Consider the following 21553-nt stretch of genomic DNA (forward strand, 5'->3'; position numbering starts at 1 on the left):
GTAGCTACTGAAATTCCAGCCTTAAAATCCAGCTCGTTTTTTATCTTCTACTGATGAATCTTCCCAGATCACCTATATCAGACTTACTCTCTCTCATAGCTTAGGGTGAAGCTCTTAAACACAGAAGCATACCTAAGAATTATTTGTGCATGCTATGTCCCATTTGATAGATTTTTGACCCCCAGCAGGGCAGGGCTTGTATCTTTTCAACTATGTAGCCCTCACATTACCCAGAAGAGAATTTTACACTTAGTAGATACTCAATAAATGGTTGTTAAACTTGGTTGAACTCATATATATTTTTTTCTTTGTGGCAGATGCCCTAAGAAAAGCATAAAATAAATGAATTATTTTTCTTCTTTCCATTGCAATATATGTGCCCTGGGCTAGTGAGTATTTGCAAGCCTGGTTTAGAACTTAGGGAAGTCATCAATCTAAAAAAAGGAGAGGAAATGTGTTTTAAATCACAAGAGCAATATAGCCTTATATAAAGCCTTCTAGCAAAATAATTATCGATGGCTCAATAACCCAGGTGCTAGTGTTATTATGAACAAAAGTCTGAGGTTGAGAGACAATGAGTGATCTTAACTTTTATATTCCATAGGTACGCAATTTAATGAAACATGTACAGATGGAAAGTTTAGATCTGAGAATCATATGTGGGTATCATAATGCAAATAATTGGCTTTCTTTCTAAAGAACATCTGTTGAAACATCTGAAAGCGGTTGTTTATTCTGCTGCCAAAATGCTGAAAAATATAATAATTCTCCAATGAGGTTAGAAGTATCTGGAGGAAGAAAAATCCTTTTTATGTAGTTCTGCTTTTATTAAATCTTGTTGTTTCTCTAATATGGCACATAGGGGATGTCCAATAATATTTGTTGAATGAATGTTGAATGAATAGCAGAAACTCATTAAACAGTTGTTGAATGAATCATTTCTTCTTTTTTCAGAGTTATAAGATGCATTTTCAGAAAATAGCATGCTTGAGTTTTACTACATCATATACTACTTTTATTTGGCATAAATTTAAGTAATGCTTCTTTCTCTGAACATTATAAGATGTAATCGGCATGCGTATCTATGAGAAAAAGTATCTTTACACTAGAGAAAATGTTTGAATAAACCTAGCTATATGATTGCCATGTTTTGATATTTCGATACGTTACTTTTATTTATTATTATAAAACACTTGAAATTTGAATTATAGGCTTGCATAATCATGTTTGCTTCAACAAACAAAATTTAAAAATCTTGCTAATATTGTTGTGGTGCCTCTAAGAAGATTCTAATTTAAAAGCACCAAAATGTTTTGGGAGATGAAAAAGACTGCAGAAGATGAAGAAGTCATTTCTTCCCAGACCTCCTTTCTGGAATTTCCAGCAGATTTCTCTTCTATACTCCTGGGTAAGTGAGGTGACTGGGCTCCCCGAAGGCTGCCTAAATTTTACTCTGCCAAGTTTCAGTACAGAAAGAGCATGTTAAATAATAAATGTGAATTTGAGTGTAGCTAATAAAATTGGAATGTTAAATAGAAGCATGCTTTTGAAAACCAGCCTCCTTGTGAGGCTGCTCCCTGTGCAAGTCCATGGGAAATAATTCTAAAGGGAGTGATATTAATTAGTAATATAATTTATCTTCTGGAAGCCCTTTCCTTTGATGACCGCTGTGGTACAGTTTATAAGCCTCCAAACAAGTGCTCAAAGAAAATGGTTCAAACCACGATTTTAGCTTTGTTTTCCATCCTTGAACAGATAAAAAAAGTCACAAATGACTGCAGTATATCTAAATTTTCCATATTCATCTAGGTGATGGAAAATTGTGAAGTTATAAAAATGAATTGGTGAAAAATTTCAATGAAATGGTAATATACCTGTTATTTAATAAGAGGAAAAACAAGAGCAGAATCCAAAATTAAATTCATGTCGGTACAAATGTCTTCTGATCCCAGATTTCTTGGTTTCTGTTCTCGCTGCCACATGCTAGATATGCAATCTTAGCCAGATATTAATTTGTTCTGTGCCTCGGTTTCCTCAACTACACTATGAAGATAATAGTAAAAATCATCTCAAAAGGATATAGAGTATTTAGAATTGTGCTGGCAAATAATCAATAACAAATTATTATTTATCCACAATAATTTCAAGTTTATAAAAGAGCAATGAAGGTGAGGAAGATTATCTGGAAGGCAAAAGCTAAAAAGATGATATTTGCTGGGCAGCACCTATGGCTCAAAGGAGTAGGGCACTGTCCCCATATGCCAGAGGTAGCGGGTTCAAACTCAGCCCTGGCCAAAAGCTTCAAAAAAAAAAAAAAAGATGATATTTGCTTATAAATGATATGCTTACAGGAAATTCTTTGCTGTTTTCTACACTTTTCAGTATGTATTCTTTTATAATAAAGTTTAAAGAGTAAGTTTTATGAATCCTTGGCTTGATGAAAATTAAAGGTGGAAATCTGGAATAAGTTAAAATTTATAACTGATTATACTACAGCATTAATTAAATATTAATTAAGCCTATGTGCTGTGACAGAATTTGCATTTATCTTATTTTACTTAATTCTAATTCCATTCTAACAAGAAAATACTTTTTAAAGTTTAACCAATGTCAATTTTACATTCAGAAATAAAGTCAAATTTTATTAAAATGTCAATATTTCGACCTACTAAAACTAAAAATATTTTAATTTTTGATTTAAAAAAATCCCACGCAAAAATTCCAAAGGTGCCTTTCATGGTTAAGCTTTAATTAGCAACCACTTTGGTCTCTGACACATACCGCGCAGATATTGAAGTGTTAATATCACCACAGCTTGATTACAAAAGGCAATGATTAATTTTAAAGCAGACAAAAAAGATATGCCCTGATTACAAAGGAATGATTAAGGCGGAATGTCAGACACTGCACATTTATAGCAGTCTTTGCCATCGTCAAAGGATAAGAGTTTGCAAAGTTTATATTTAGAATTCTCGGTACTTTGTACTTTACCATGCCCTGCTATTTGGGCCCTGGAGGCCGAGCACCCTAACGCTGGTGGAGGGTAAGACCTTGGAGGGTCGCAAAGTTCGCAGCCAATCAACCCACGCGGGACGGGCCCAACGAGCCTCCGTAGCTCAGTTCCCACCCGGCCAGACGGACCGGAGGCGCTGGCCGAGGCTCAGGGGAGGTTTCTGGCCTGAGGTAATGTTAGGGAGTGCCTGTTTGCGGAGAGACAGAGCATTTTGAAGACCTTATCCCTAAAAGGAGAGGGGACTAGGGTTAAAACGCTGACCCCAAAAGGGCTGCTTCTCAGACCCCAGCCAAGGCCCGGCGCCTCCATTTTTATTTGCTCCCAGAGCAAAAATCCAACCCTACGGGAGGGAGGCCGAGGCCGGGGAGCTGCCTTCCTCCAGCAAGAAAGGCCAAGCGTGGAACTGTCTCAGGACGGGAGGGAGAAAAGCGGGGGTTTGTAAATTGTAGCAGGAAAAAAACAAGGGCCAAAAGCGGGAGGGGCCGTGGCCAGCGGACTCTGTCCTTGGTGCGGGCAGGTGACAGGAACTTGGAGACTGGTCCATCTGACAGTAGTCCTAGAAGAAGCCTTCCTTACCGTGCTTTCCAGGATCTTCAGGCTTGGTTATAAAATATTCAACGGTGAGAAAAGGATCCGCAGGAGCCCGGGCCTGAGATGAGCTTAGAGTCCTTGTTTCAGCACATCATCTTCACCGAGCACCAGGCGGAGGAGAGTCGCCGTCTGATACGAGAAGGTCTGGGGGTTTCTGTCCCTTGGTTGGGGTCTCTTGTCTTCAGGAGCTGGGTGTTTGAAGCAGAAGGAAACCCCAAAGGTCAGAGCAGTTAGGGGAGCTTGCTTGCCCTTTTGAGGAAAAGCCAGCTGACAGGTGCCTTATCAAATGCTACCGAAATGGGACGTTAGATTGATGTGTTTAAAGATTTAATTTGTATTACAGTAAGATTGGAAATAACTAGATGTCGTGAAAAAATTAAGAAAGAAACAGAAACGCTGAATGAAGAGAAAATGAAGTTGGAATCTAAGGTATTGACATGGAGAGCATATTAATTATCACTTGAAAAAGTCTACGTTAACTTCGAGGGGGGGCATATTTCACCATTTCATCATTGTCCTTAAAGTAGAAAACAAGCTATTTCTATGCTGGCAAGTTTAGTTCCATGTTACCTGGGAATATTTAAATTTCCGAATCTAGTGACACCTTCAATTCTATTATGGATTTGTTCTAGAGAAACTAGTTAGGGTAGTGAAGAATTTGTTGTCTATTTTGTGGGATGATTAAGATTTTAAAAGCACAATTGTTAATTGGAAGAAGAATTATTCTACTTATTCAATAAGTAGTTGGTGCAGTATATACATTTTGAATATAAATAATTTAAGTGTGCTATGTGGATGTAAGGATCGAATGTAATTTTCAAATGAACCTCTGTCTTTTGTTTTTTTACTTCTCTGCCACATTGTGGACATGTCTTTCAGCTAAAAGTATACTTTTTCCAATTGCATTTCTCTTTTATCTGCAGCATTTTTAATTTTATGTTATTTTAAATCAAAAGGGGAGAGTTTGATGGCTTCTTGTAGGGGAATTTGAAAGGTGGATAGTGTTTGGAGAGGCAAAGAAAAGTAATAGGAGAAAAACATCCCAGAGAAATGGAAAAGGCTGACATGCCCAAGGCATATTCCAAGAGGACTCTAGTCAAAATAGAGGGCTGATATCTGGAAATAGTAGGAAACCATTGTGGGTTTTCCATCAGGGAGCAGTGTGACAAAGTGGTTTTAGGTAGCTGTGTGCTGTGATGTGTGCCTTTAGTCCCATCTACTTGGGAGGCTGAACTGGGATGATGGCTTGAGTCCAGGAGTTTGAGGCCAGCCCGAGTAACATAGGGAGATGCTATCTCTACCAAAAAAAAAGAAAAAAGAAGAAGAAGAAGAAAAAAGAGTGTTTTAGAAAGATCATTCCGAGCTCTGATAGGGAGGATGAGAACAGATAAGAAGCTAAGAATATCATTTAAATGTGTCACGATGAGGTCCTTGCTATATGGATGGATGGGTGGAGGCAGACAGTTATTAAAAAATATTTATTCAACATTTAGTCTACAATATTTAGAGGACTAAAGAAGCAATGTGCAGTTCGAACTCGTTGAGGAAGTCTGTTTACTTCAGATATGTCTTTTTAAATTTACCACTGTGAGGAATTTCAGGGGGTTTTGTGTGAATAAATTAATTATAGAACCCTTCTCCACCTGGTGAGCTTCAGGTCTTCTTTCCAAGTCTTCATCCAACATTACTCATGGAAATCTTGGTAAAGTTTTTTTTTTTTTAATTAAATACCAATACTAGTTGTGTTTCTATCCCCCACAAGGAACATTTCTAGAATTTTTTTATCTTTTATTCCCACTGCCTGTATTAAATACCTAGCACATAGTATACATTAGGGTATTAAATGAATTGAGTACTAATAGTGTGATAGATGAAAGGGAGAGTCTTTTAAAATAGAATTTGGAATTGTTTTTCAGTGAGACCCTGGCTCTTATTTTGTCTGTGAATAGCAGATAAAGTTACTGCTACCAACAATGCTAAAAGCTGGTGGGATATTCAGAGTATTAAAAACATCATGATGTAGCTTTCGTTTTCTTGAAAAATAATTAACATGTAACTAAAAGCTAATAGAAGTAATAGGTAAAGTATGAGCACTTAGTAAATGATGGGCACGGTTCTAAGTACTTCACTTATATTAACTTTTTTGGTCCTAACTGGAATTTTGTAATGAGACACCATCATTATCCCCTCATTAGAGATGAGGAAACTGAGAGGTTAAAGGACGTGTCCTTGACACATAATAGTTAAAAAACAAATTACTCTAATGAGAGTAGCAGTTGGTTAATGACAGCATATTTTATTAAAGCAGAATTCTTGAGCTCATCTCAAACTTTTTTCTTCACGAAATTCATGTATAATAATATATCTGAAGCTTTGCATCTAGTTTAGGGCAATAAACATTTTTAAAAGGTCACTTATATAAGTTTTGTGCAAAATAAATTTTTCCTGGATTAGTGAAGACATTGACCTGACAGATAATAAATTTTGAAAAAAAAGGTTATTCTTTGTAATTTTTTTTGTTAGCAGACTGTTTTGACTGAAAATGGAAATGTAATTTGTTGACATATACACATATTTTAAAAAAGAACATTGATTCAGTTGTTTGTACTAGAGAGAAGACAGAGAAAATCCCTAATATTATTTAGAAACATTTGCTGAAATTACTAATTAATAAAAGCTCATAAATGTGCATTGCTTTTTAATCACCTGATATACATGGGTAATAATACATGTGTATCTTACTAATAAAATTAACATATGAGGTTCACAGTTCACACAATACTAATTTGTAGTTGAAGTAATTTGATTTATAATTATAGTCAAGATGGGGGGTGTGTGTATAAAGATTTTAAAAGTGGTACCACAATTATAATGTAAATGACTAATGGGAAGAACTAAAGAAGTAATCATAAATTGATTTCTTGTTTCTTTTATTCTCAGAGTTAATTATATGTCTGCCAATAACAATGAAAATATATTTACTTGAATATTTAACTTGGCATTTATTGACCCATTTATCAAGTACAAGCAGCATAAGGAGAAAGAACATAATTTGAATAGAGCAGTGCTTGAGTTATTGTACAATGATACATTCAGAAAATATTTTGGGCATTTATTTTGGTTAAAAAATGTATTTAGTAAGTACAGTATTCATTTTTTTTTTCTGTTCTCTAAAACCCAGGTAGCATGTAATTAGAACTTGAATGATAGCATTTGCCTTTCAGGGCTCAATGAGTCCTTTAAAATATATGGTTACAGAAGTCTCAGATTATCCAGTATTAGTACTTTGTGAATTGGACAGCTACAGTATGCCTGGTTAGGTTTGGTAATATGAAAATAGAAAGATGAAAACATGCCCTGGATTTGCATTAATGCTTACCAATATACTGAAAGCTTCTGATAGTCACAGGAAGGTTTTATAGTATTGATGATGCAGCAAGCCACATGTAAGGACTCACAGGACAATTAAAGTTTCTTTTAAGCATCTAAAAGATGTTCTATTTAAAAAAATGGCATGTAATTAAAATTTGGGCATTTAATTTTTATAAGAATATTCCATAAAAACCAATATAATGCCATATTCCCTCAGGAGGGAGTAAATGAAGAAAAATCAGAAGCTATTTTGTGAATATTTTGTTTATTTTTTCTTTTTCTAATTTTAACTTATTGCATAAACATAACAATAAAAGAATATTTCATGAATTTTTAAAGGAAAATTATATTGAAATAAAAAAGTAACGTAAGGTGGCTTTGTTTGCTTTACTTCAAAATATACATATTCTTTTCTCTTAATTGGTTTAAGTTCAGGACCCTCTCAGAACAGCAGGCAAAGTTATATCCTTCAGTTCTGTATTACCTAATTAGAGAAAGAACAAAACCACAAATTATTATCATTTATAAAACTGAAATAGAGTATGTAATCAAGGTGTATTCTTTTGCTTCTGTATGTTTAACAAAAGAATTTATATCCTGCCAAAATTTAATGTTATTATTGATTAAAAATGACTTTAAAACATGGATAAAAGAAGGGCATTATTTTTCCCCTCTTATTAACATTTGCATGTGAATTATTTAATCTTAATTTTAGAAAATAGCACGTGAATTATTTAATCTTAATTTTAGAAAATAATATGTAATTCTGTTTATCAAAAGTTAATATATACCTACATTTCCATTAATTATGACCAAGACAGTTTAGGGGGTAGTTACACTTTGTTGCTTATAATCTTTATGTATTTGCATGACATTTCTTCAAGCCATTTGGTTTAACATGTTCTAAGTCCCTGAGGAAGTAGAAAGGGGTGGGATCCAGAACATGAGGTAAGAAGTAGACTTAGACAAGAGAGGAATGCCTTTTGCATTGTGAAAACTAAAAATAATAGGTAGTTACTATATATCATGCCTGTGCATTTTACAAACCTTCTCAAATCTCACAAGAACCCTGTCAAGTTGGTATTATTGTTACTCCCATTATGCATGTGAGCAAAATTGAGACTCAAACAAATTAAGTAACTTGCATAAGACCACATAAATGGTAGTAAATAGTAGATCTAAGATTCTAATCTGTATTGGTAGACTAGAGAGGCTGCACTCTTAAACACTCAACTATAGCAAGAGCAAGGAAGAAGAAAAGGGTGCGAGTAGATACAGGTGCAATAGATTCAGTGGCAGGAAATTAAAGACATGATTCACTAGAAGTAGTTTCCTTGCTTTATTACGTCAAGGAATTTGATATGTATGTGTCATGTGTCTTTAAAGAAGAGTAAGAAAGAATCTGTTCCTCTGCTTTATCAGCGGGGTAGCATTATACAAGTGAGATAATACTGTTTGGAAAGATTTTCCTATAATTGTGGCTTCTCATTATTAAAGATCCATATGACTCAAGTGACGGATTGATATGAATAATATATGGTCCTTGCCTCTGAGAGCCTTAAATCAGTGATATTAACCATTTCTTAGAAAAAAGGCTCCATCAGCATAGGGTACTTGCTCTTGGTTGCAAGAAATAGAAATTCAGTTCAAAATGGCTTTAACAATGCTGGGAAATTATTGACTTACGTAACTGAAAACCCAGCATTTGATTTGGCAGTTTCATCAGTTGAAATTGCATCGGGTTGCTTATAATAAAAATCTATGTGGTGGCTTTGGTAAATAAATGGTCTTACATAATGGGGAGTCTGAGGTGGGGAATCCAGTGCCATTTATTTACTAAAGCTGCTCAAGTAAATCCTAAAAAAATCCCACACATTCTGTTTTTCATTCCACTATCCTTAGCATGCAGCTTTCATCCTCATAGTCACTGTTCCCATTACGAGACATTAGATCTGAATTCCAGCTAGAAAAAGAGGAAAGCTTGAAATACCAAAATGCTTCTCCTCATGTGGCTTTATGTTGTTTTAGGGAAGGGAAGTCCTCTCAAGGACCTAGGCTTTCATCTCAAGGGTTAGAGTTTTGTCACATGGTCAACGTTGGCAGAGGAATCTGGTGAATGTATTTTTAATGGGGTTATTGCTCTGATCAAAATTGGAATTCTATTAGTAAAGTAGAATGTTATAATGACTGATTGCCCTTGTGTTCCCCAGAAAATTACTAACAACTCCTAAGGTCATATATTTTCTTCTTCAAAATCAGAAAGAGAGGAAGAGGATGTTTCCAGACACTTTCTCTGAAAAGTGGGGCTATTTCTTTCGTAGAACCTCATCGATAATTTCTCCTATCTTATTTTAAAGAATTGTGACATTTCACTATCTCTGAACCAGTAACTGTGGTCAAGGGTTAGTGACTTCTCCCATATTCAGTGGGCTATCTGGATATGTTTCAGGTTTCAAAAAAAACATGAACTAATTACAAACGACAAAGGAAATGTTTGTTAGGGAAGCAAGCACAGGGTCTACACCACCTATTTTAGTGGCCATGAAGAGTTCCTGTGGTTGGTTGAAATATTTCTGATTAATTATTGATTATGTTTATCATTTACTCTTTGTATGATTTATCATATATGACAGAATATAATGCAAGGTTTTCCCCCTCTGAATTAGCCTCAGTTAAGTAGCAGTTGTTTTTTGTTGAGTCCTTATAAAGCCTTTCATATTATTTGAACAAGGACTGAAGTAATGATGGTTTGGGATGCTTAGAGAAATCATCTGATTGAATTGATTAAAAAAATTTTATAGGCTTAATTATTATTCTTGAGAGTGTGACCTCAGATTTCCTAGTGCTAGATGTCATTGTGAAAAGCTACTTACCTGTAACTTACAAATAATTAATAAATTTCTAAAATGTAGTATTTTTTAAAAAGCCTATGGAAGTTACATAAGTATAATACCATTTAAAAATATGCAAAACAAAAATATACCTTGTGAGGGATATATAAATATCTAGAAAAGTTTAATGGCATTCATGGGGATGATAAATAGCACATCAAAATAGTGATTATCTCTGATAGGGATGGAAGATAATCAGGAAAGGATACACAGGGCACTTAAGCTACATGTGCTGCTTTATTAAGTTGAGGGTAGGGACACAGCTGTTGGGTCACTCTTAAAAAAATAAAAATACATTTGAAACCTTACAAAGCAGTGATTTTTAGTCTTCAAATGGTTGTGCAGCCATCACAATCTAATTCTAGGACATTTTCATCACCCCCCCTCCAAAGAAACCCTATACCCATTATCAGTCATCTTCCCATCTCCTCCTAACTCCATCAGCCCAAGGTCATAACTAATCCACATTTTGTCTCTGGTCATTTCATATAAACAGAAGCCTTTTATGACTGTCTTCTTTTATCTAGCATGTTTTCAAGGTACATCCATGTTGTAGCATGTATCAATACTTTATTCCTTTCATGGGTAAATAGGATTCTTCTGTGTGTGTATTGTGTATCCCTTTATCAATCAGCCATCTGGGTTGTTTCTACTATTTAGCTACTGTGAATAGTACTGCTATGAAAATTTGTGCATAAATGTTTGGATGACCATACATTTTCAAGTGTCTTGGATATTTCACCTAGGAGTAGAATATTTTGGTTTAACTTTTTGAGCAAATGCCTGTTTTCATGGGGGCTGTGCCATTTTACATTCCTTCCAGCAAAGTATGAGGATTCCAATGTCTGTATGTCTTTGCTAACACATATTATTTTTGGTTTTTTGAGGGTTTTTTAAAAGCCGTATTAATGGGGCGGCACCTGTGGCTCAGTGAGTAGGGCGCCGGCCCCATATACCGAGGGTGGCGGGTTCAAACCCAGCCCCGGCCAAACTGCAACAAAAAAATAGCCGGGCATTGTGGCGGGCACCTGTAGTCCCAGCTGCTTGGGAGGCTGAGGGAAGAGAATCTCGTAAGCCCAAGAGCTGGAGGTTGCTGTGAGCCGTGTGACGCCATGGCACTCTACCGAGGGCAGTAAAGTGAGACTCTGTCTCTATAAAAAAACAAACAAACTGTTGCCTTTAAAAAAAAAAAAAGTCATATTAATGGGTTTGGAGTCATCTTATTGTGGTTTCTATTTCCGGTCCCTAGTGACATTGATATTGAACATCTTTTCAGATGCTTATGGCCCATTTGCCACATACATTCTTTTTTTCATTTTGTTTTGTTTTTTGGCCGGGGCTGGGTTTAAATCTGCCACCTCCGGCATATGGGACCGGCGCCCTACTCTTTGAGCCACAGGCTCCGCCCGCCACATACATTCTTAACATGAGCTCCTTGATTAATGGTCATATGTATGGTTACAATTGTTTCATGGCGATACCTGGTCACTGAGAAGTAGTCATTTCTCTTCATATTAATAGAATTGAAATGATTACATTTCTAAATGAAGTGAAAAATATATATAGCAGTTATTGGATTCCTTTTTATCTGCTTAGTTTTCATGATCTTAAGAAAATCTGGGGGCGGTGCCTGTGGATCAGTGAGTAGGGCGCCGGCCCCATATACCAAGGGTGGCAGTTTCAAATCCAGCCCCAGCCAAACTGCAACAACAACAACAAATAGCCAGGCGTTGTGGCAGGTACCTAGTCCCAGCTATTTGGGAAGCTGAGGCAAGAGAATCGCCTAAGCCCATGCAAGAGCTGGAGGTTGCCATGAGCTGTGACGCTACGGCACTCTTCCAAGGGTGACAAAGTGAGACTCTGTCTCTAAAAAAAAAAAAAGGAAATCTGGAGAATATTTCATAGTAATAGCAGTTTACAACAAACTCCACAACAGTATACCAGATAGCCTTTCTGTTTGCAAGTATTTATAACTAATAAAAGTTGTGGATCTGGCTTGGATCCACACAGTGGAAAATCTAAGCACTGTTTCTAATCGTAAAATCTTCCAATGCCTCTATTTCTTTTAAGTGCTACTCTAAATAAATTGTTTACCCTGAAATGTTAAGAAACAACAATAACAAAAAGATTCCTTTCCAGGAACTGAAAGGACAGTTTTCTAATTAAAAGCTGTGAATTTGTGGCTTAGTAGGCAGAAAGCATGAGATTAAAATTTAGTTTTTGCTGGGCAAGGTGACTCATGCCTATAATACTAGCACTCTGGCAGGCCAAGGTGGGTGGGCTGCTTGAGCCCCGGAGTACAAGATCAGCCCCAGCAAGAGCAACCCTATCTGTACTAAAGATAGAAAAAATTAGCCCAGCACTATGGCAGACGTATGGTCCCAGTTACTTGGGAAGCTGAGACAAGAGGTTTGCATGAACCCCAGAGTTTAAGGTTGCTGTGAGCTATGATGCCATGGCACTCTACCCAGGGTGACTGAGTGAGACTCTATCTCAAAAAAAAAAAAAAATTTAGTTTTCTAGCCTGATAAAACTGTACAACACAAAAGAATCCCCTTTTAGCAGTCTACTTTCTGATTTATGATTTCTTGGAAAATCAGTTAGTTATGTTCCTCACTTCCCCTAAATATTACCAATAACACATTGGATAATTATTTATTCCACATATATTCATTGAGCAACTTCTCAATCACACCATGAGTAATTCACAAACATAACACCTTTCTTCTCTAATTATAGAATTGAGATCAAGCAGTTTCAACCTAACTGAAAACTAAAAATTTTTGATGTTTTAATTTTGAAAAGTTTATAATGGTTCTTAATTTTCTCTGTGTAATTCTATAGAAAAGGCCTTATTACATTTGTCATGAATAATCATCCAAAACTTGGAAATAAGCAAAAAGAATCACTGAGTGTCCATTGAGTATCGTATTGAATATTTTCCAGTAGCTTGCCTGCCTGGGGACAATCAGATTTTCTAGGGGTGTGTGCCTTTCTAGTGGGTTCTTCTGTTTTGGGATATACCAACCAATTTTGACCTCAGGGCCTTTGTACTTGCTGGGTTTTTGTTTGTTTGCCTGAAATATTTCATCCCTCAGCTATTATTTTGTCATTCACACTCACTTATGTCTCTCTTCACAGGTGACTAGGTGATTAATTCTTATGAGATACAAGATTTTTAGTGCTAATAACAGGACAGTCTCATGCAAATCCTCGATTTCTGCTCAGTTGTCACCTTAGACCATTGGTTCTTTAAGTGTCTTCTGTAGCTTCATAGGGGTTCCTAAGACACTTTCAGGAAGTCTGTAAGGTCCTACTATTTTCTTTCTTTCTTTTTTTTTTTTTAATTTTCTCTATACATGTACATGTGTTTTTTGGTTTCCACTTTTTGCCTTCACAAAATTAAAGAGGCTTAAAATTTAATAACAATAACAATGTTTAAGATAAGGACTAGAAACAAAAACCACATAAAGAACGAACAAAGATAAATACAATCGTAAAATAAATCAGATGATTGCTGCAACAAAATGTTGCAAAATATTGAGCAATAATAATAATAATGCAAAAAAAGTAACATTCACATGGTCAGATAAAAGTATGTCTATCGTAGAATGCTTTGACTCTGAGGTTCAGTATGGAGTCATCAGTTCTTTTTTTTTTTTCAAAGTCTCAAGAAATAGAAAGTATTTATTTTTTTAAATAAAAACAGAAGATAATTTCAAAAAAACAGATCATGCCAAATCTTATAGACAATAGAAAAAGAAGAAATACTTCAAAATCATTCTACTTCATCTGGATATACCTGATACTAAACTTGGAAAAAATATATTACAATAAAGGGAAATTACAAACATACTTCACTTATAAATGAGGGTGTAATATCCTAAAACAACATATTAACAAATTGAATTAAAAATTATTGTTCAAATAATGTACTTTAGTCAAAATTATATCCAATTTATGTGAGAATTAGTCATTCTTTTCTTTTCTTTTTTTCCTTTCTCTCACTCCTCCCTCATTCTCTCTCTGCTCTCCTCTTCCCCTACCACCACTGTGTCATTAATTGTCCTCATATCAAAGCTGAATACATAGGATTCATGCTTCTCCATTCCTGTGATGCTTAACTGTCTGGGCTAAATCTAGGGAGAGGATGTGATTCCAAATACTGATCCATTTCCTTCACATTGTCAAATTTCTGGGCATAAAGTTTCTGGTAATAATCAGAGATAATTTCTTATATCTCTGTGGCATCAGTTATTTCCCCTTTATCATTTCTTATTGAGGTTACTAGAGATTTTACTTTTTTATTTCTAGTCTGGCCAAAGGTTTATTTTATTTGTTTCAAAAAACCAACTCCTTTTTTCATTCATTTTCTGAATGATTCTTTTGTTTTCAATTTCATTGATCTTTAATTTTGGATATTTCTTTTCTTCTGCTGGGTTTAGACTTAGATGGTTCTTCATTTTACAATTTTATAAGATGGCTTGTGAGTTTGTTGATGTGCTCTCTTTCTGTTTTTCAAATGTAGGCTTCTAAAGCGATACATTATCCTCGCAGCGATATATTTTCCTCGCAGGACTGCTTTTGCTGTATCTCACAGGTTTTGGTAACTTTTTTCTTCATTGTTGGTATACTCAAGGAAGTTAATGATTTCCTTTTTTATTTCTTCCTGCACCCAACTGTCATTCAGCATAAGGTTGTTTAACTTCCATGCCTTTGTGTGAGGTTGAACGTTTTTTGTTGGAGTTGAGTTCCACTTTTAGTGCTTTGTGGTCTGAGAAGATGCAAGGTAAAATTTCAATTCTTTTGATTCTGTTGAGATTTGTTTTGTGTTCTAGGATATGATCAATTTTGGAGAATGTTCCATGGGACAATAAGAAGAATGTGTATTCTTTATCTTTGGGATAGAGTGTTCTATATATGTCTTATCAAGCACAGTTGTTCTAGGGTTTCATTGAAATCTCTTATATCTTTGTTTAATTTCTGTTTAGAGACTCTGTCCAGCTTTGAGAGAGGGGTGTTAAAGTCCCCTGTTATCAGACTAAGTAAAGTCTGTTTCAAGAATCTGGGAGCATGTAAACTGGGTGCATAAATATTTAGAATTGAAATGTCTTCTTGTTGTATTTTTCCCTTGACCAATATGAAGTGACCATCATTGTCTTTTTTGACTTTAGTTGCTTTATCTACACATATCTGAAAATAAGATTGCAGCCCCTCTTTTCTTCTGAATTCCGTTTGCCTGAAAAATTGATTTCCAACCCTTAACTCTGAGTTTGTCTTTTGACATGTGATATGTTTCCTGCAGACAGCAAATAGATGGCTTGTGTTTTTTAATCCACTCGGCCAATCTATGCCTCTTCAGTGGGGAATTCAAGCCATTGACATTTATTGAGATAATTGATAAGTGTGGCAGCATTCTATTCATCTTATTTTGTGAAAGTTCATTGCTTAGTTTTGTCTTTTGCATCATTGTGGAAGCTAGATTATATCCTGTAATTTATGGATGTTTACTTTGATGAAGGTCCATTGTGATGGTTGGTATGTAGAACAGGTTGAAATATTTCCTGTAAAGCTGGTCTTGTGGCAAATTTCCTCAATGTTTGCATATCAGTAAAAGATTTGATTTCTCCATCAATTTTAAAGCTTAACTTAGTGGGATATAGAATTCTGGGCTGGAAATTGTTCTGTTTAAGTAGATTAAAGGTAGGTTACCATTGTCTTCTTGCTTGAAAGGTTTCATTAGAGAAGTCTGCAGTCATCTGATGGATTTGCCCCTGTGGGTCAACTGGTTCTTACTTCTGGCAGCTTGAAGAATCACTTGTTTTGTATTGACTTAGGACAGATTCATCACACTGTGTCTTGGAGAAGCTCGGTTAGAGTTGAGGAGACTTGGGGTCCGATATTCCTCTGCAAGAAGTGTGTCAGAATCTTTGGTGATATTTGGGAATTTTTCATTTATAATATTCTTTAGTATGGCTTCCATTCTCCTGAGGCATTCTTCTTCTCCTTCTGGGATACCTATAACTCACATGTTTGAATGCTTCATAAAATCCCATAATTCTGTCAGTGAACGTTCTGCTTTCTATCTCTTCTTTTCTGCCTCTTTAACTATCTGAGTCATCTCAAGAGCTTTGTTCTCTACCTCTGAGATTCCTTCTTCTGCATGGTCTAATCTGTTGTTGATACTTTCTTTTGCATCTTTAAGTTCCCTAATTGACTGTTTCAGTTCCTTCAGCTCTACTATATCCTTTCTATATTCTTCGTATCATTCATCTCTAATTTGATTCTGTTCTTGGATTTCCTTTTGGTTATTTTCCACTTTCTCAGCAATTTTCTTCATTGGTTTTAGGTTGTTTTCCACTTTTTAAGCAATTTCCTTCATTGTTTTTTGATTGTTTTCTATTTTCTCAGAAATTTCCTTCATTGTTTTCATCATCTGTATTTTAAATTCCCTGTCATTTCTAACATATTTTTTTTAAATTAAATCATCATTGTGTACATTAATGCAATCATGAGGTACATGATTGTTAAGACATCTATATACTACATTAAGTAGATTTCACATGTACCCTTGTAAGATGCACTGTAGCTAACATTTCTTTATAGATGAAATCCTCTGCTATAGCTACCTCACAGTCCCTTGAAGGGGCTGCTCTGGACTGGTATTTCATGTTATCAGGATTTTTCTGCTGATTCTTCTTCATGAGTGTTTTCTTATATCTGTTTCCTTGCCCTAATTTTCCTTTAACTTCCTCTTGTTCTTTAAGTTACTGTGCCTCTGGCCTAAAGTTTTAATGAGTCCTTTTGGTATGGGACCAGAAGGATGAGAAGATTGAAGAGCAAAAAGGGAAAAAAGATTTTAAAAAGAAAGAAAAAAGAGAAAGAAGAGGGGGTGAATAAAAGGAAATATTGACAAAAAGGAGAAAGGCACTAAAAAAAGGAGACAGGAGTAATATACGTGTATAGTAGGGTACTTGGACCCAACCTCTGGGGGTGCTGGGTTGGTGGTTCCCTTGAGGTCAGCAGTTGTTTGCCAACCTGATCAGACACAATACCCTACCTTCACCAGGTAGAGAGGAAAGGCAAAAGTACTATAATTCAAACTGAAACAAACAAACCAAAACTCTTACATAATAAAATTGGGGGAAAAAAATAATAGGGGCAGAAACACTAGCAAAAATGAAGTTCTAATTGTTAAAGAAGGCAAAAATGGAAGATTGTATTTAAACTAGAATATGGAAGAAAAAAAGAGAAAAAAAGAAAAAAAAAACAAAAAAAAGTAGAGGAAAAGTGTTGAAATTAAGAGAAACAAACAAACATGTAAGAGGCGCGCCACAACCCGCTATCGGCGCCCACCCAGACCTCAGTAAGAGCTATGCAGCAACTTGTGATCGGTGCCCGCCAGGACCTCCGTAAGAGCTGTGCTGCCACCCATGATTGGTGCCCACCCAGACCTCGGTAAGAGCTGTGCCATGATCCATGACCGGCACATGCCTGGACCTCCGTAAGAGCTGCACCACAACTGGTGCCTGCCTGGATCTCCATAATAGCTGTGCTGCAACCCGCGACCTGTGCCCTCTGGGCCTCCGCATGCCCTGACCAGGAACTCAGAGAGCTGCGCAACCCCACATCCTCCCTCTTGTACTCTCCCTGCCTACACACCAACCCGCTCGTCTAGCCAGGGACTCTGGTAGCTGTGTGCCCTCCGGAGCCCTCCCTGCCTCTGCATGGAGCCCTTCTCCTGGCCAGAGACTGCTGGAGCCTTGGGCCCTCTGTGCCATAGTCACTGGGTGCCAGGCACTCCCAGATCAGTGTGCACCATGCCCCGCCCTGTTGGTGGATCCGGGTATGTCACACTCGGGAGCTGCTCCCAAAACCAGAACTCCCTGGCTGGGGCAGCCTCAGAGGAGCTATATAGGGTCACTCCCTACAAAGATCCAGCAACAATAGAGTGATCCTGCTGGAGTCTAATCTTGGAGAGACACCTCCCCAACTCTGAGGATGGCCAGAGGGAACGATGAAAAACAATCATGAAGTGAAATCAATAGAAATATTCTGGCAATATGAATAATCAGAGTAGATCAACTTCCCCAAGGAACAATGGGGCTGACACAGCACAAGATCCCATGTACAAACAAATAGCTGAAATGTCAGAAATCGAATTCAGAATCTAAATAACAAATAAGATTGAATCAGAATTCCAAGCAGTAACCCAAAAGATGTTTTAAGAATTCACGAATTCAAAGACCAAATGACCAAAGATTTTGACACATTGAGACAAGAAGTTGCAGCCCTCAAAGATCTGAGAAACACAGTAGAATCCCTTAGTAACAGAGTGCAGGAAGCAGAAGAAAAGATTTCTGACATTAAAGACAAAGCTTTCGAACACTCCCAAACTCTCAAAGAGGAAGAGAAATAGAGGGCAAAAACAGATCACTCTCTCAGAGAGCTCTGGGATAATTCGAAGAAAACCAATATTCGTCTTGTAGGGATCCCCAAAAGCGATGAAGTGGCTTCACAAGGCACAGAGTCTATTCTCCACGAGATTATGAAGAAAACTTTCGAGACATGCCAAGATATTCTGAAATTCAGATAGCAGACAGTTTCAGAACTCCAGCACGACTCAACCCGAATAAGACATCGCCCAGACACATCATAATCAGTTTCACTAAAGTTAATATGAAGGAGAAAATTCTGAAAGCAGCCAGATGAAAGATAACCATCACTGACAGAGGAAGAATATTAGAATAACTGCAGATCTCTCTGCTGAAACGTTTCAAGCTAGAAGAGAATGGTCATCGACTTTTAATCTACTAAAACAAAATAACTTTCAACCCAGGATCCTGTACTCAGCTAAACTGAGTTTCATTTATGATGGAGAAATTAAATACTTTAATGACATTCACATGTTTTAGAAATTTGCCATAACTAAATCAGCTCTCCAGGATATTCTCAGACCTATCCTCCATAAAGACCAGCATAATCCTCCGCGACAAAAGTAAACCCACCTAGAACATTTTCATCAAATTCCAACTTCCACAGTTGCAAAAGGATTAAAAATGTCCACCAGACTCTCAAAAGGCTTATCAATATTCTCAATTAATATGAATGGTTTAAATTGTCCTCTAAAGAAACATAGGTTGGCTGACTTGATACAAAAACGCAAGCCAGATATCTGCTGTATACCAGAATCTCACCTTACATTAAAAGACAAATATAGACTCAAGGTGAAGGGATGGTCATCTATACATCTGGCAAATGGAAAGCAGAAAAAAGCAGGTGTTAAAATCCTATTCGCAGATGCAATAGGCTTTAAACCAACCAAAATAAGGAAGAATAAGGATGGACACTTTATATTTGTTAAAAGTAATACTCAATATGATGAGATTTCAATTATTATTTATACACGCAACCACAACACACCTCAATTTATAAGAGAAACTCTAACAGACATGAGCAACTCGATTTCCTCCAGTTCCATAGTAGTTGGAGATTTTAACACCCCTTTAGCAGTGCTGGATAGATCCTCCAAAAAGAAGCTAAGCAAAGAAATTTTAGATTTAAACTTAACCACTCAACATCTGGACTTAACAGACATCTACAGAACATTTCATCCCAACAAAACTGAATACACATTCTTCCCATCAGCCCATGGAACATACTCCAAAATCAACCACATCCTAGGCCACAAATCTAACCTCAGCAAATTTTAAAAAATGGAAATTATCCCCTGCATCTTCTCAGACCATCATGGAATAAAAGTTGAACTCAATAACAACAGGAATCTGCCTACCCATACAAAAATATGGAAGCTAATAACCTTATGCTGAAGGATAGAAGGTTTATAGACGAGATTAAGAAGGAAATCACCAAATTTTTGAAACAAAACAACAATGAAGACACAAACTATCAGAACCTCTGGGATACTGCAAAGGCAGTTGTAAGAGGGAAATTTATAGCACTGCAAGCCTTCCTCAAGAAAACAGAAAGAGAGGAAGTTAATAACTTAATGGGCCATATCAAGCAACTAGAGAAGGAAGAACATTCTAACCCCAAACCCAGCAGAAGAAAAGAAATAACCAAAATCAGGGCAGAATTAAATGAAATTGAAAACAAAAGAATTATACAACAGATCAATAAATCCAAAAGTTGGTTTTTTGAAAAGGTCAATAAAATAGATAAACATTTGGCCAACCTAACCAGGAAAAAAAGAGTAAAATCTCTAATTTCATCAATCAGAAATGGTAAAGATGAAATAACAACAGACTCCTCAGAAATTAAAAAAATCCTTAACAAATATTACAAGAAACTTTACTCTCAGAAACATGAAAATCTGAAAGAAATCGACCAATACTTGGAAGTACGCCACCTACCAAGACTTAGCCAGAATGAAGTGGAAATGTTGAACGGGCCTATATCAAGTTCTGAAATAGCATCACCTATACAAAATCTCCCTAAAAGGAAAAGCCCAGGACCAGATGGCTTTACGTCAGAATTCTACCAAACCTTTAAAGAAGAACTAGTACCTATATTACTAAACCTCTTCCAAAATATAGAAAAAGAAGGAATACTATCCAACACGTTCTACGAAGCAAACATCACCTTGATCCCTAAACCAGGGAAAGATCCAACAAGAAAAGAAAATTATAGACCAATATCACTAATGAATATTGATGCAAAAATACTCAATAAGATCCTAACAAACAGAATCCAACAACACATCTAAAAAATTATACACCATGACCAAGAGGGATTTATCCCAGGGTCTCAAGGCTGGTTCAATATATGTAAATCTATAAATGTAATTCAGCACATAAACAAACTCAAAAATAAAGACCATATGATTCTCTCAATTGATGCAAAAAAAGCTTTTGATAATATCCATCATCCCTTCATGATCAGAACACTTAAGAAAATTGGTATAGAAGGGACATTTCTTAAACTAATAGAGGCCATCTACAGCAAACACACAGCCAATATTGTATTGAATGGAGTTAAATTGAAATCATTTCCACTTAGATCAGGAACTAGGCAAGGTTGCCCATTGTCTCCATTGCTGTTTAACATTGTAATGGAAGTTTTAGCCATTGCAATTAGGGAAGAAAAGGCGATCAAGGGTATCCACTGGTCAGGGGTATCCATAGGGTCAAGGGTATCCATAGGGTCAGAAGAGATCTAACTTTCACTCTTCGCAGATGACATGATCGTATATCTGGAAAACACTAGGGATTCTACTACAAAACTTTTAGAAGTGATCAAGGAATACAGCAATGTCTCAGGCTACAAAATCAACACCCATAATGGAGGCCATCTACAGCAAACCCACAGCCAACATCGTATTGAATGGAATTAAATTGAAATCATTTCTACTTAGATCAGGAACTAGGTAGGTTTGCCCATTGTCTCCATTGCTGTTTAACATTGTAATGGAAGTTTTAGCCATTGCAATTAGGGAAGAAAAGGCGATCAAGGGTATCCACATAGGGTCATAAGAGATCAAACTTTCACTCTTCGCAGATGACATGATCTTATATCTGGAAAACACTAGGGATTCTACTACAAAACTTTTAGAAGTGATCAAGGAATACAGCAATGTCTCAGGCTACAAAATCAACACCCATAAATCTGTAGCCTTTATATATACCAATAATAGCCAAGCCGAAAAAACAGTCCAGGACTCTATTCC

General features: G+C 36.3%; 1 protein-coding gene across 1 annotated transcript in view; it reads left to right on the forward strand.

Moving 5' to 3' along the window:
• Nucleotides 1–3667: 3667 nt before the first annotated feature.
• CCDC172 (coiled-coil domain containing 172) overlaps nucleotides 3668–21553 on the forward strand; it is a 67967-nt gene continuing 50081 nt past the window's right edge. The window contains exons 1-2 of the mRNA XM_053585145.1: nucleotides 3668–3746; nucleotides 3948–4033. Of these exons, the coding sequence (XP_053441120.1) occupies nucleotides 3668–3746; nucleotides 3948–4033 (165 nt within the window). The remainder of the gene's footprint in view (nucleotides 3747–3947; nucleotides 4034–21553) is intronic.

The sequence above is a fragment of the Nycticebus coucang genome, chromosome 3 (genome assembly GCF_027406575.1).
Source record: "Nycticebus coucang isolate mNycCou1 chromosome 3, mNycCou1.pri, whole genome shotgun sequence".
Classification (NCBI taxonomy): Eukaryota; Metazoa; Chordata; class Mammalia; order Primates; family Lorisidae; genus Nycticebus; species Nycticebus coucang.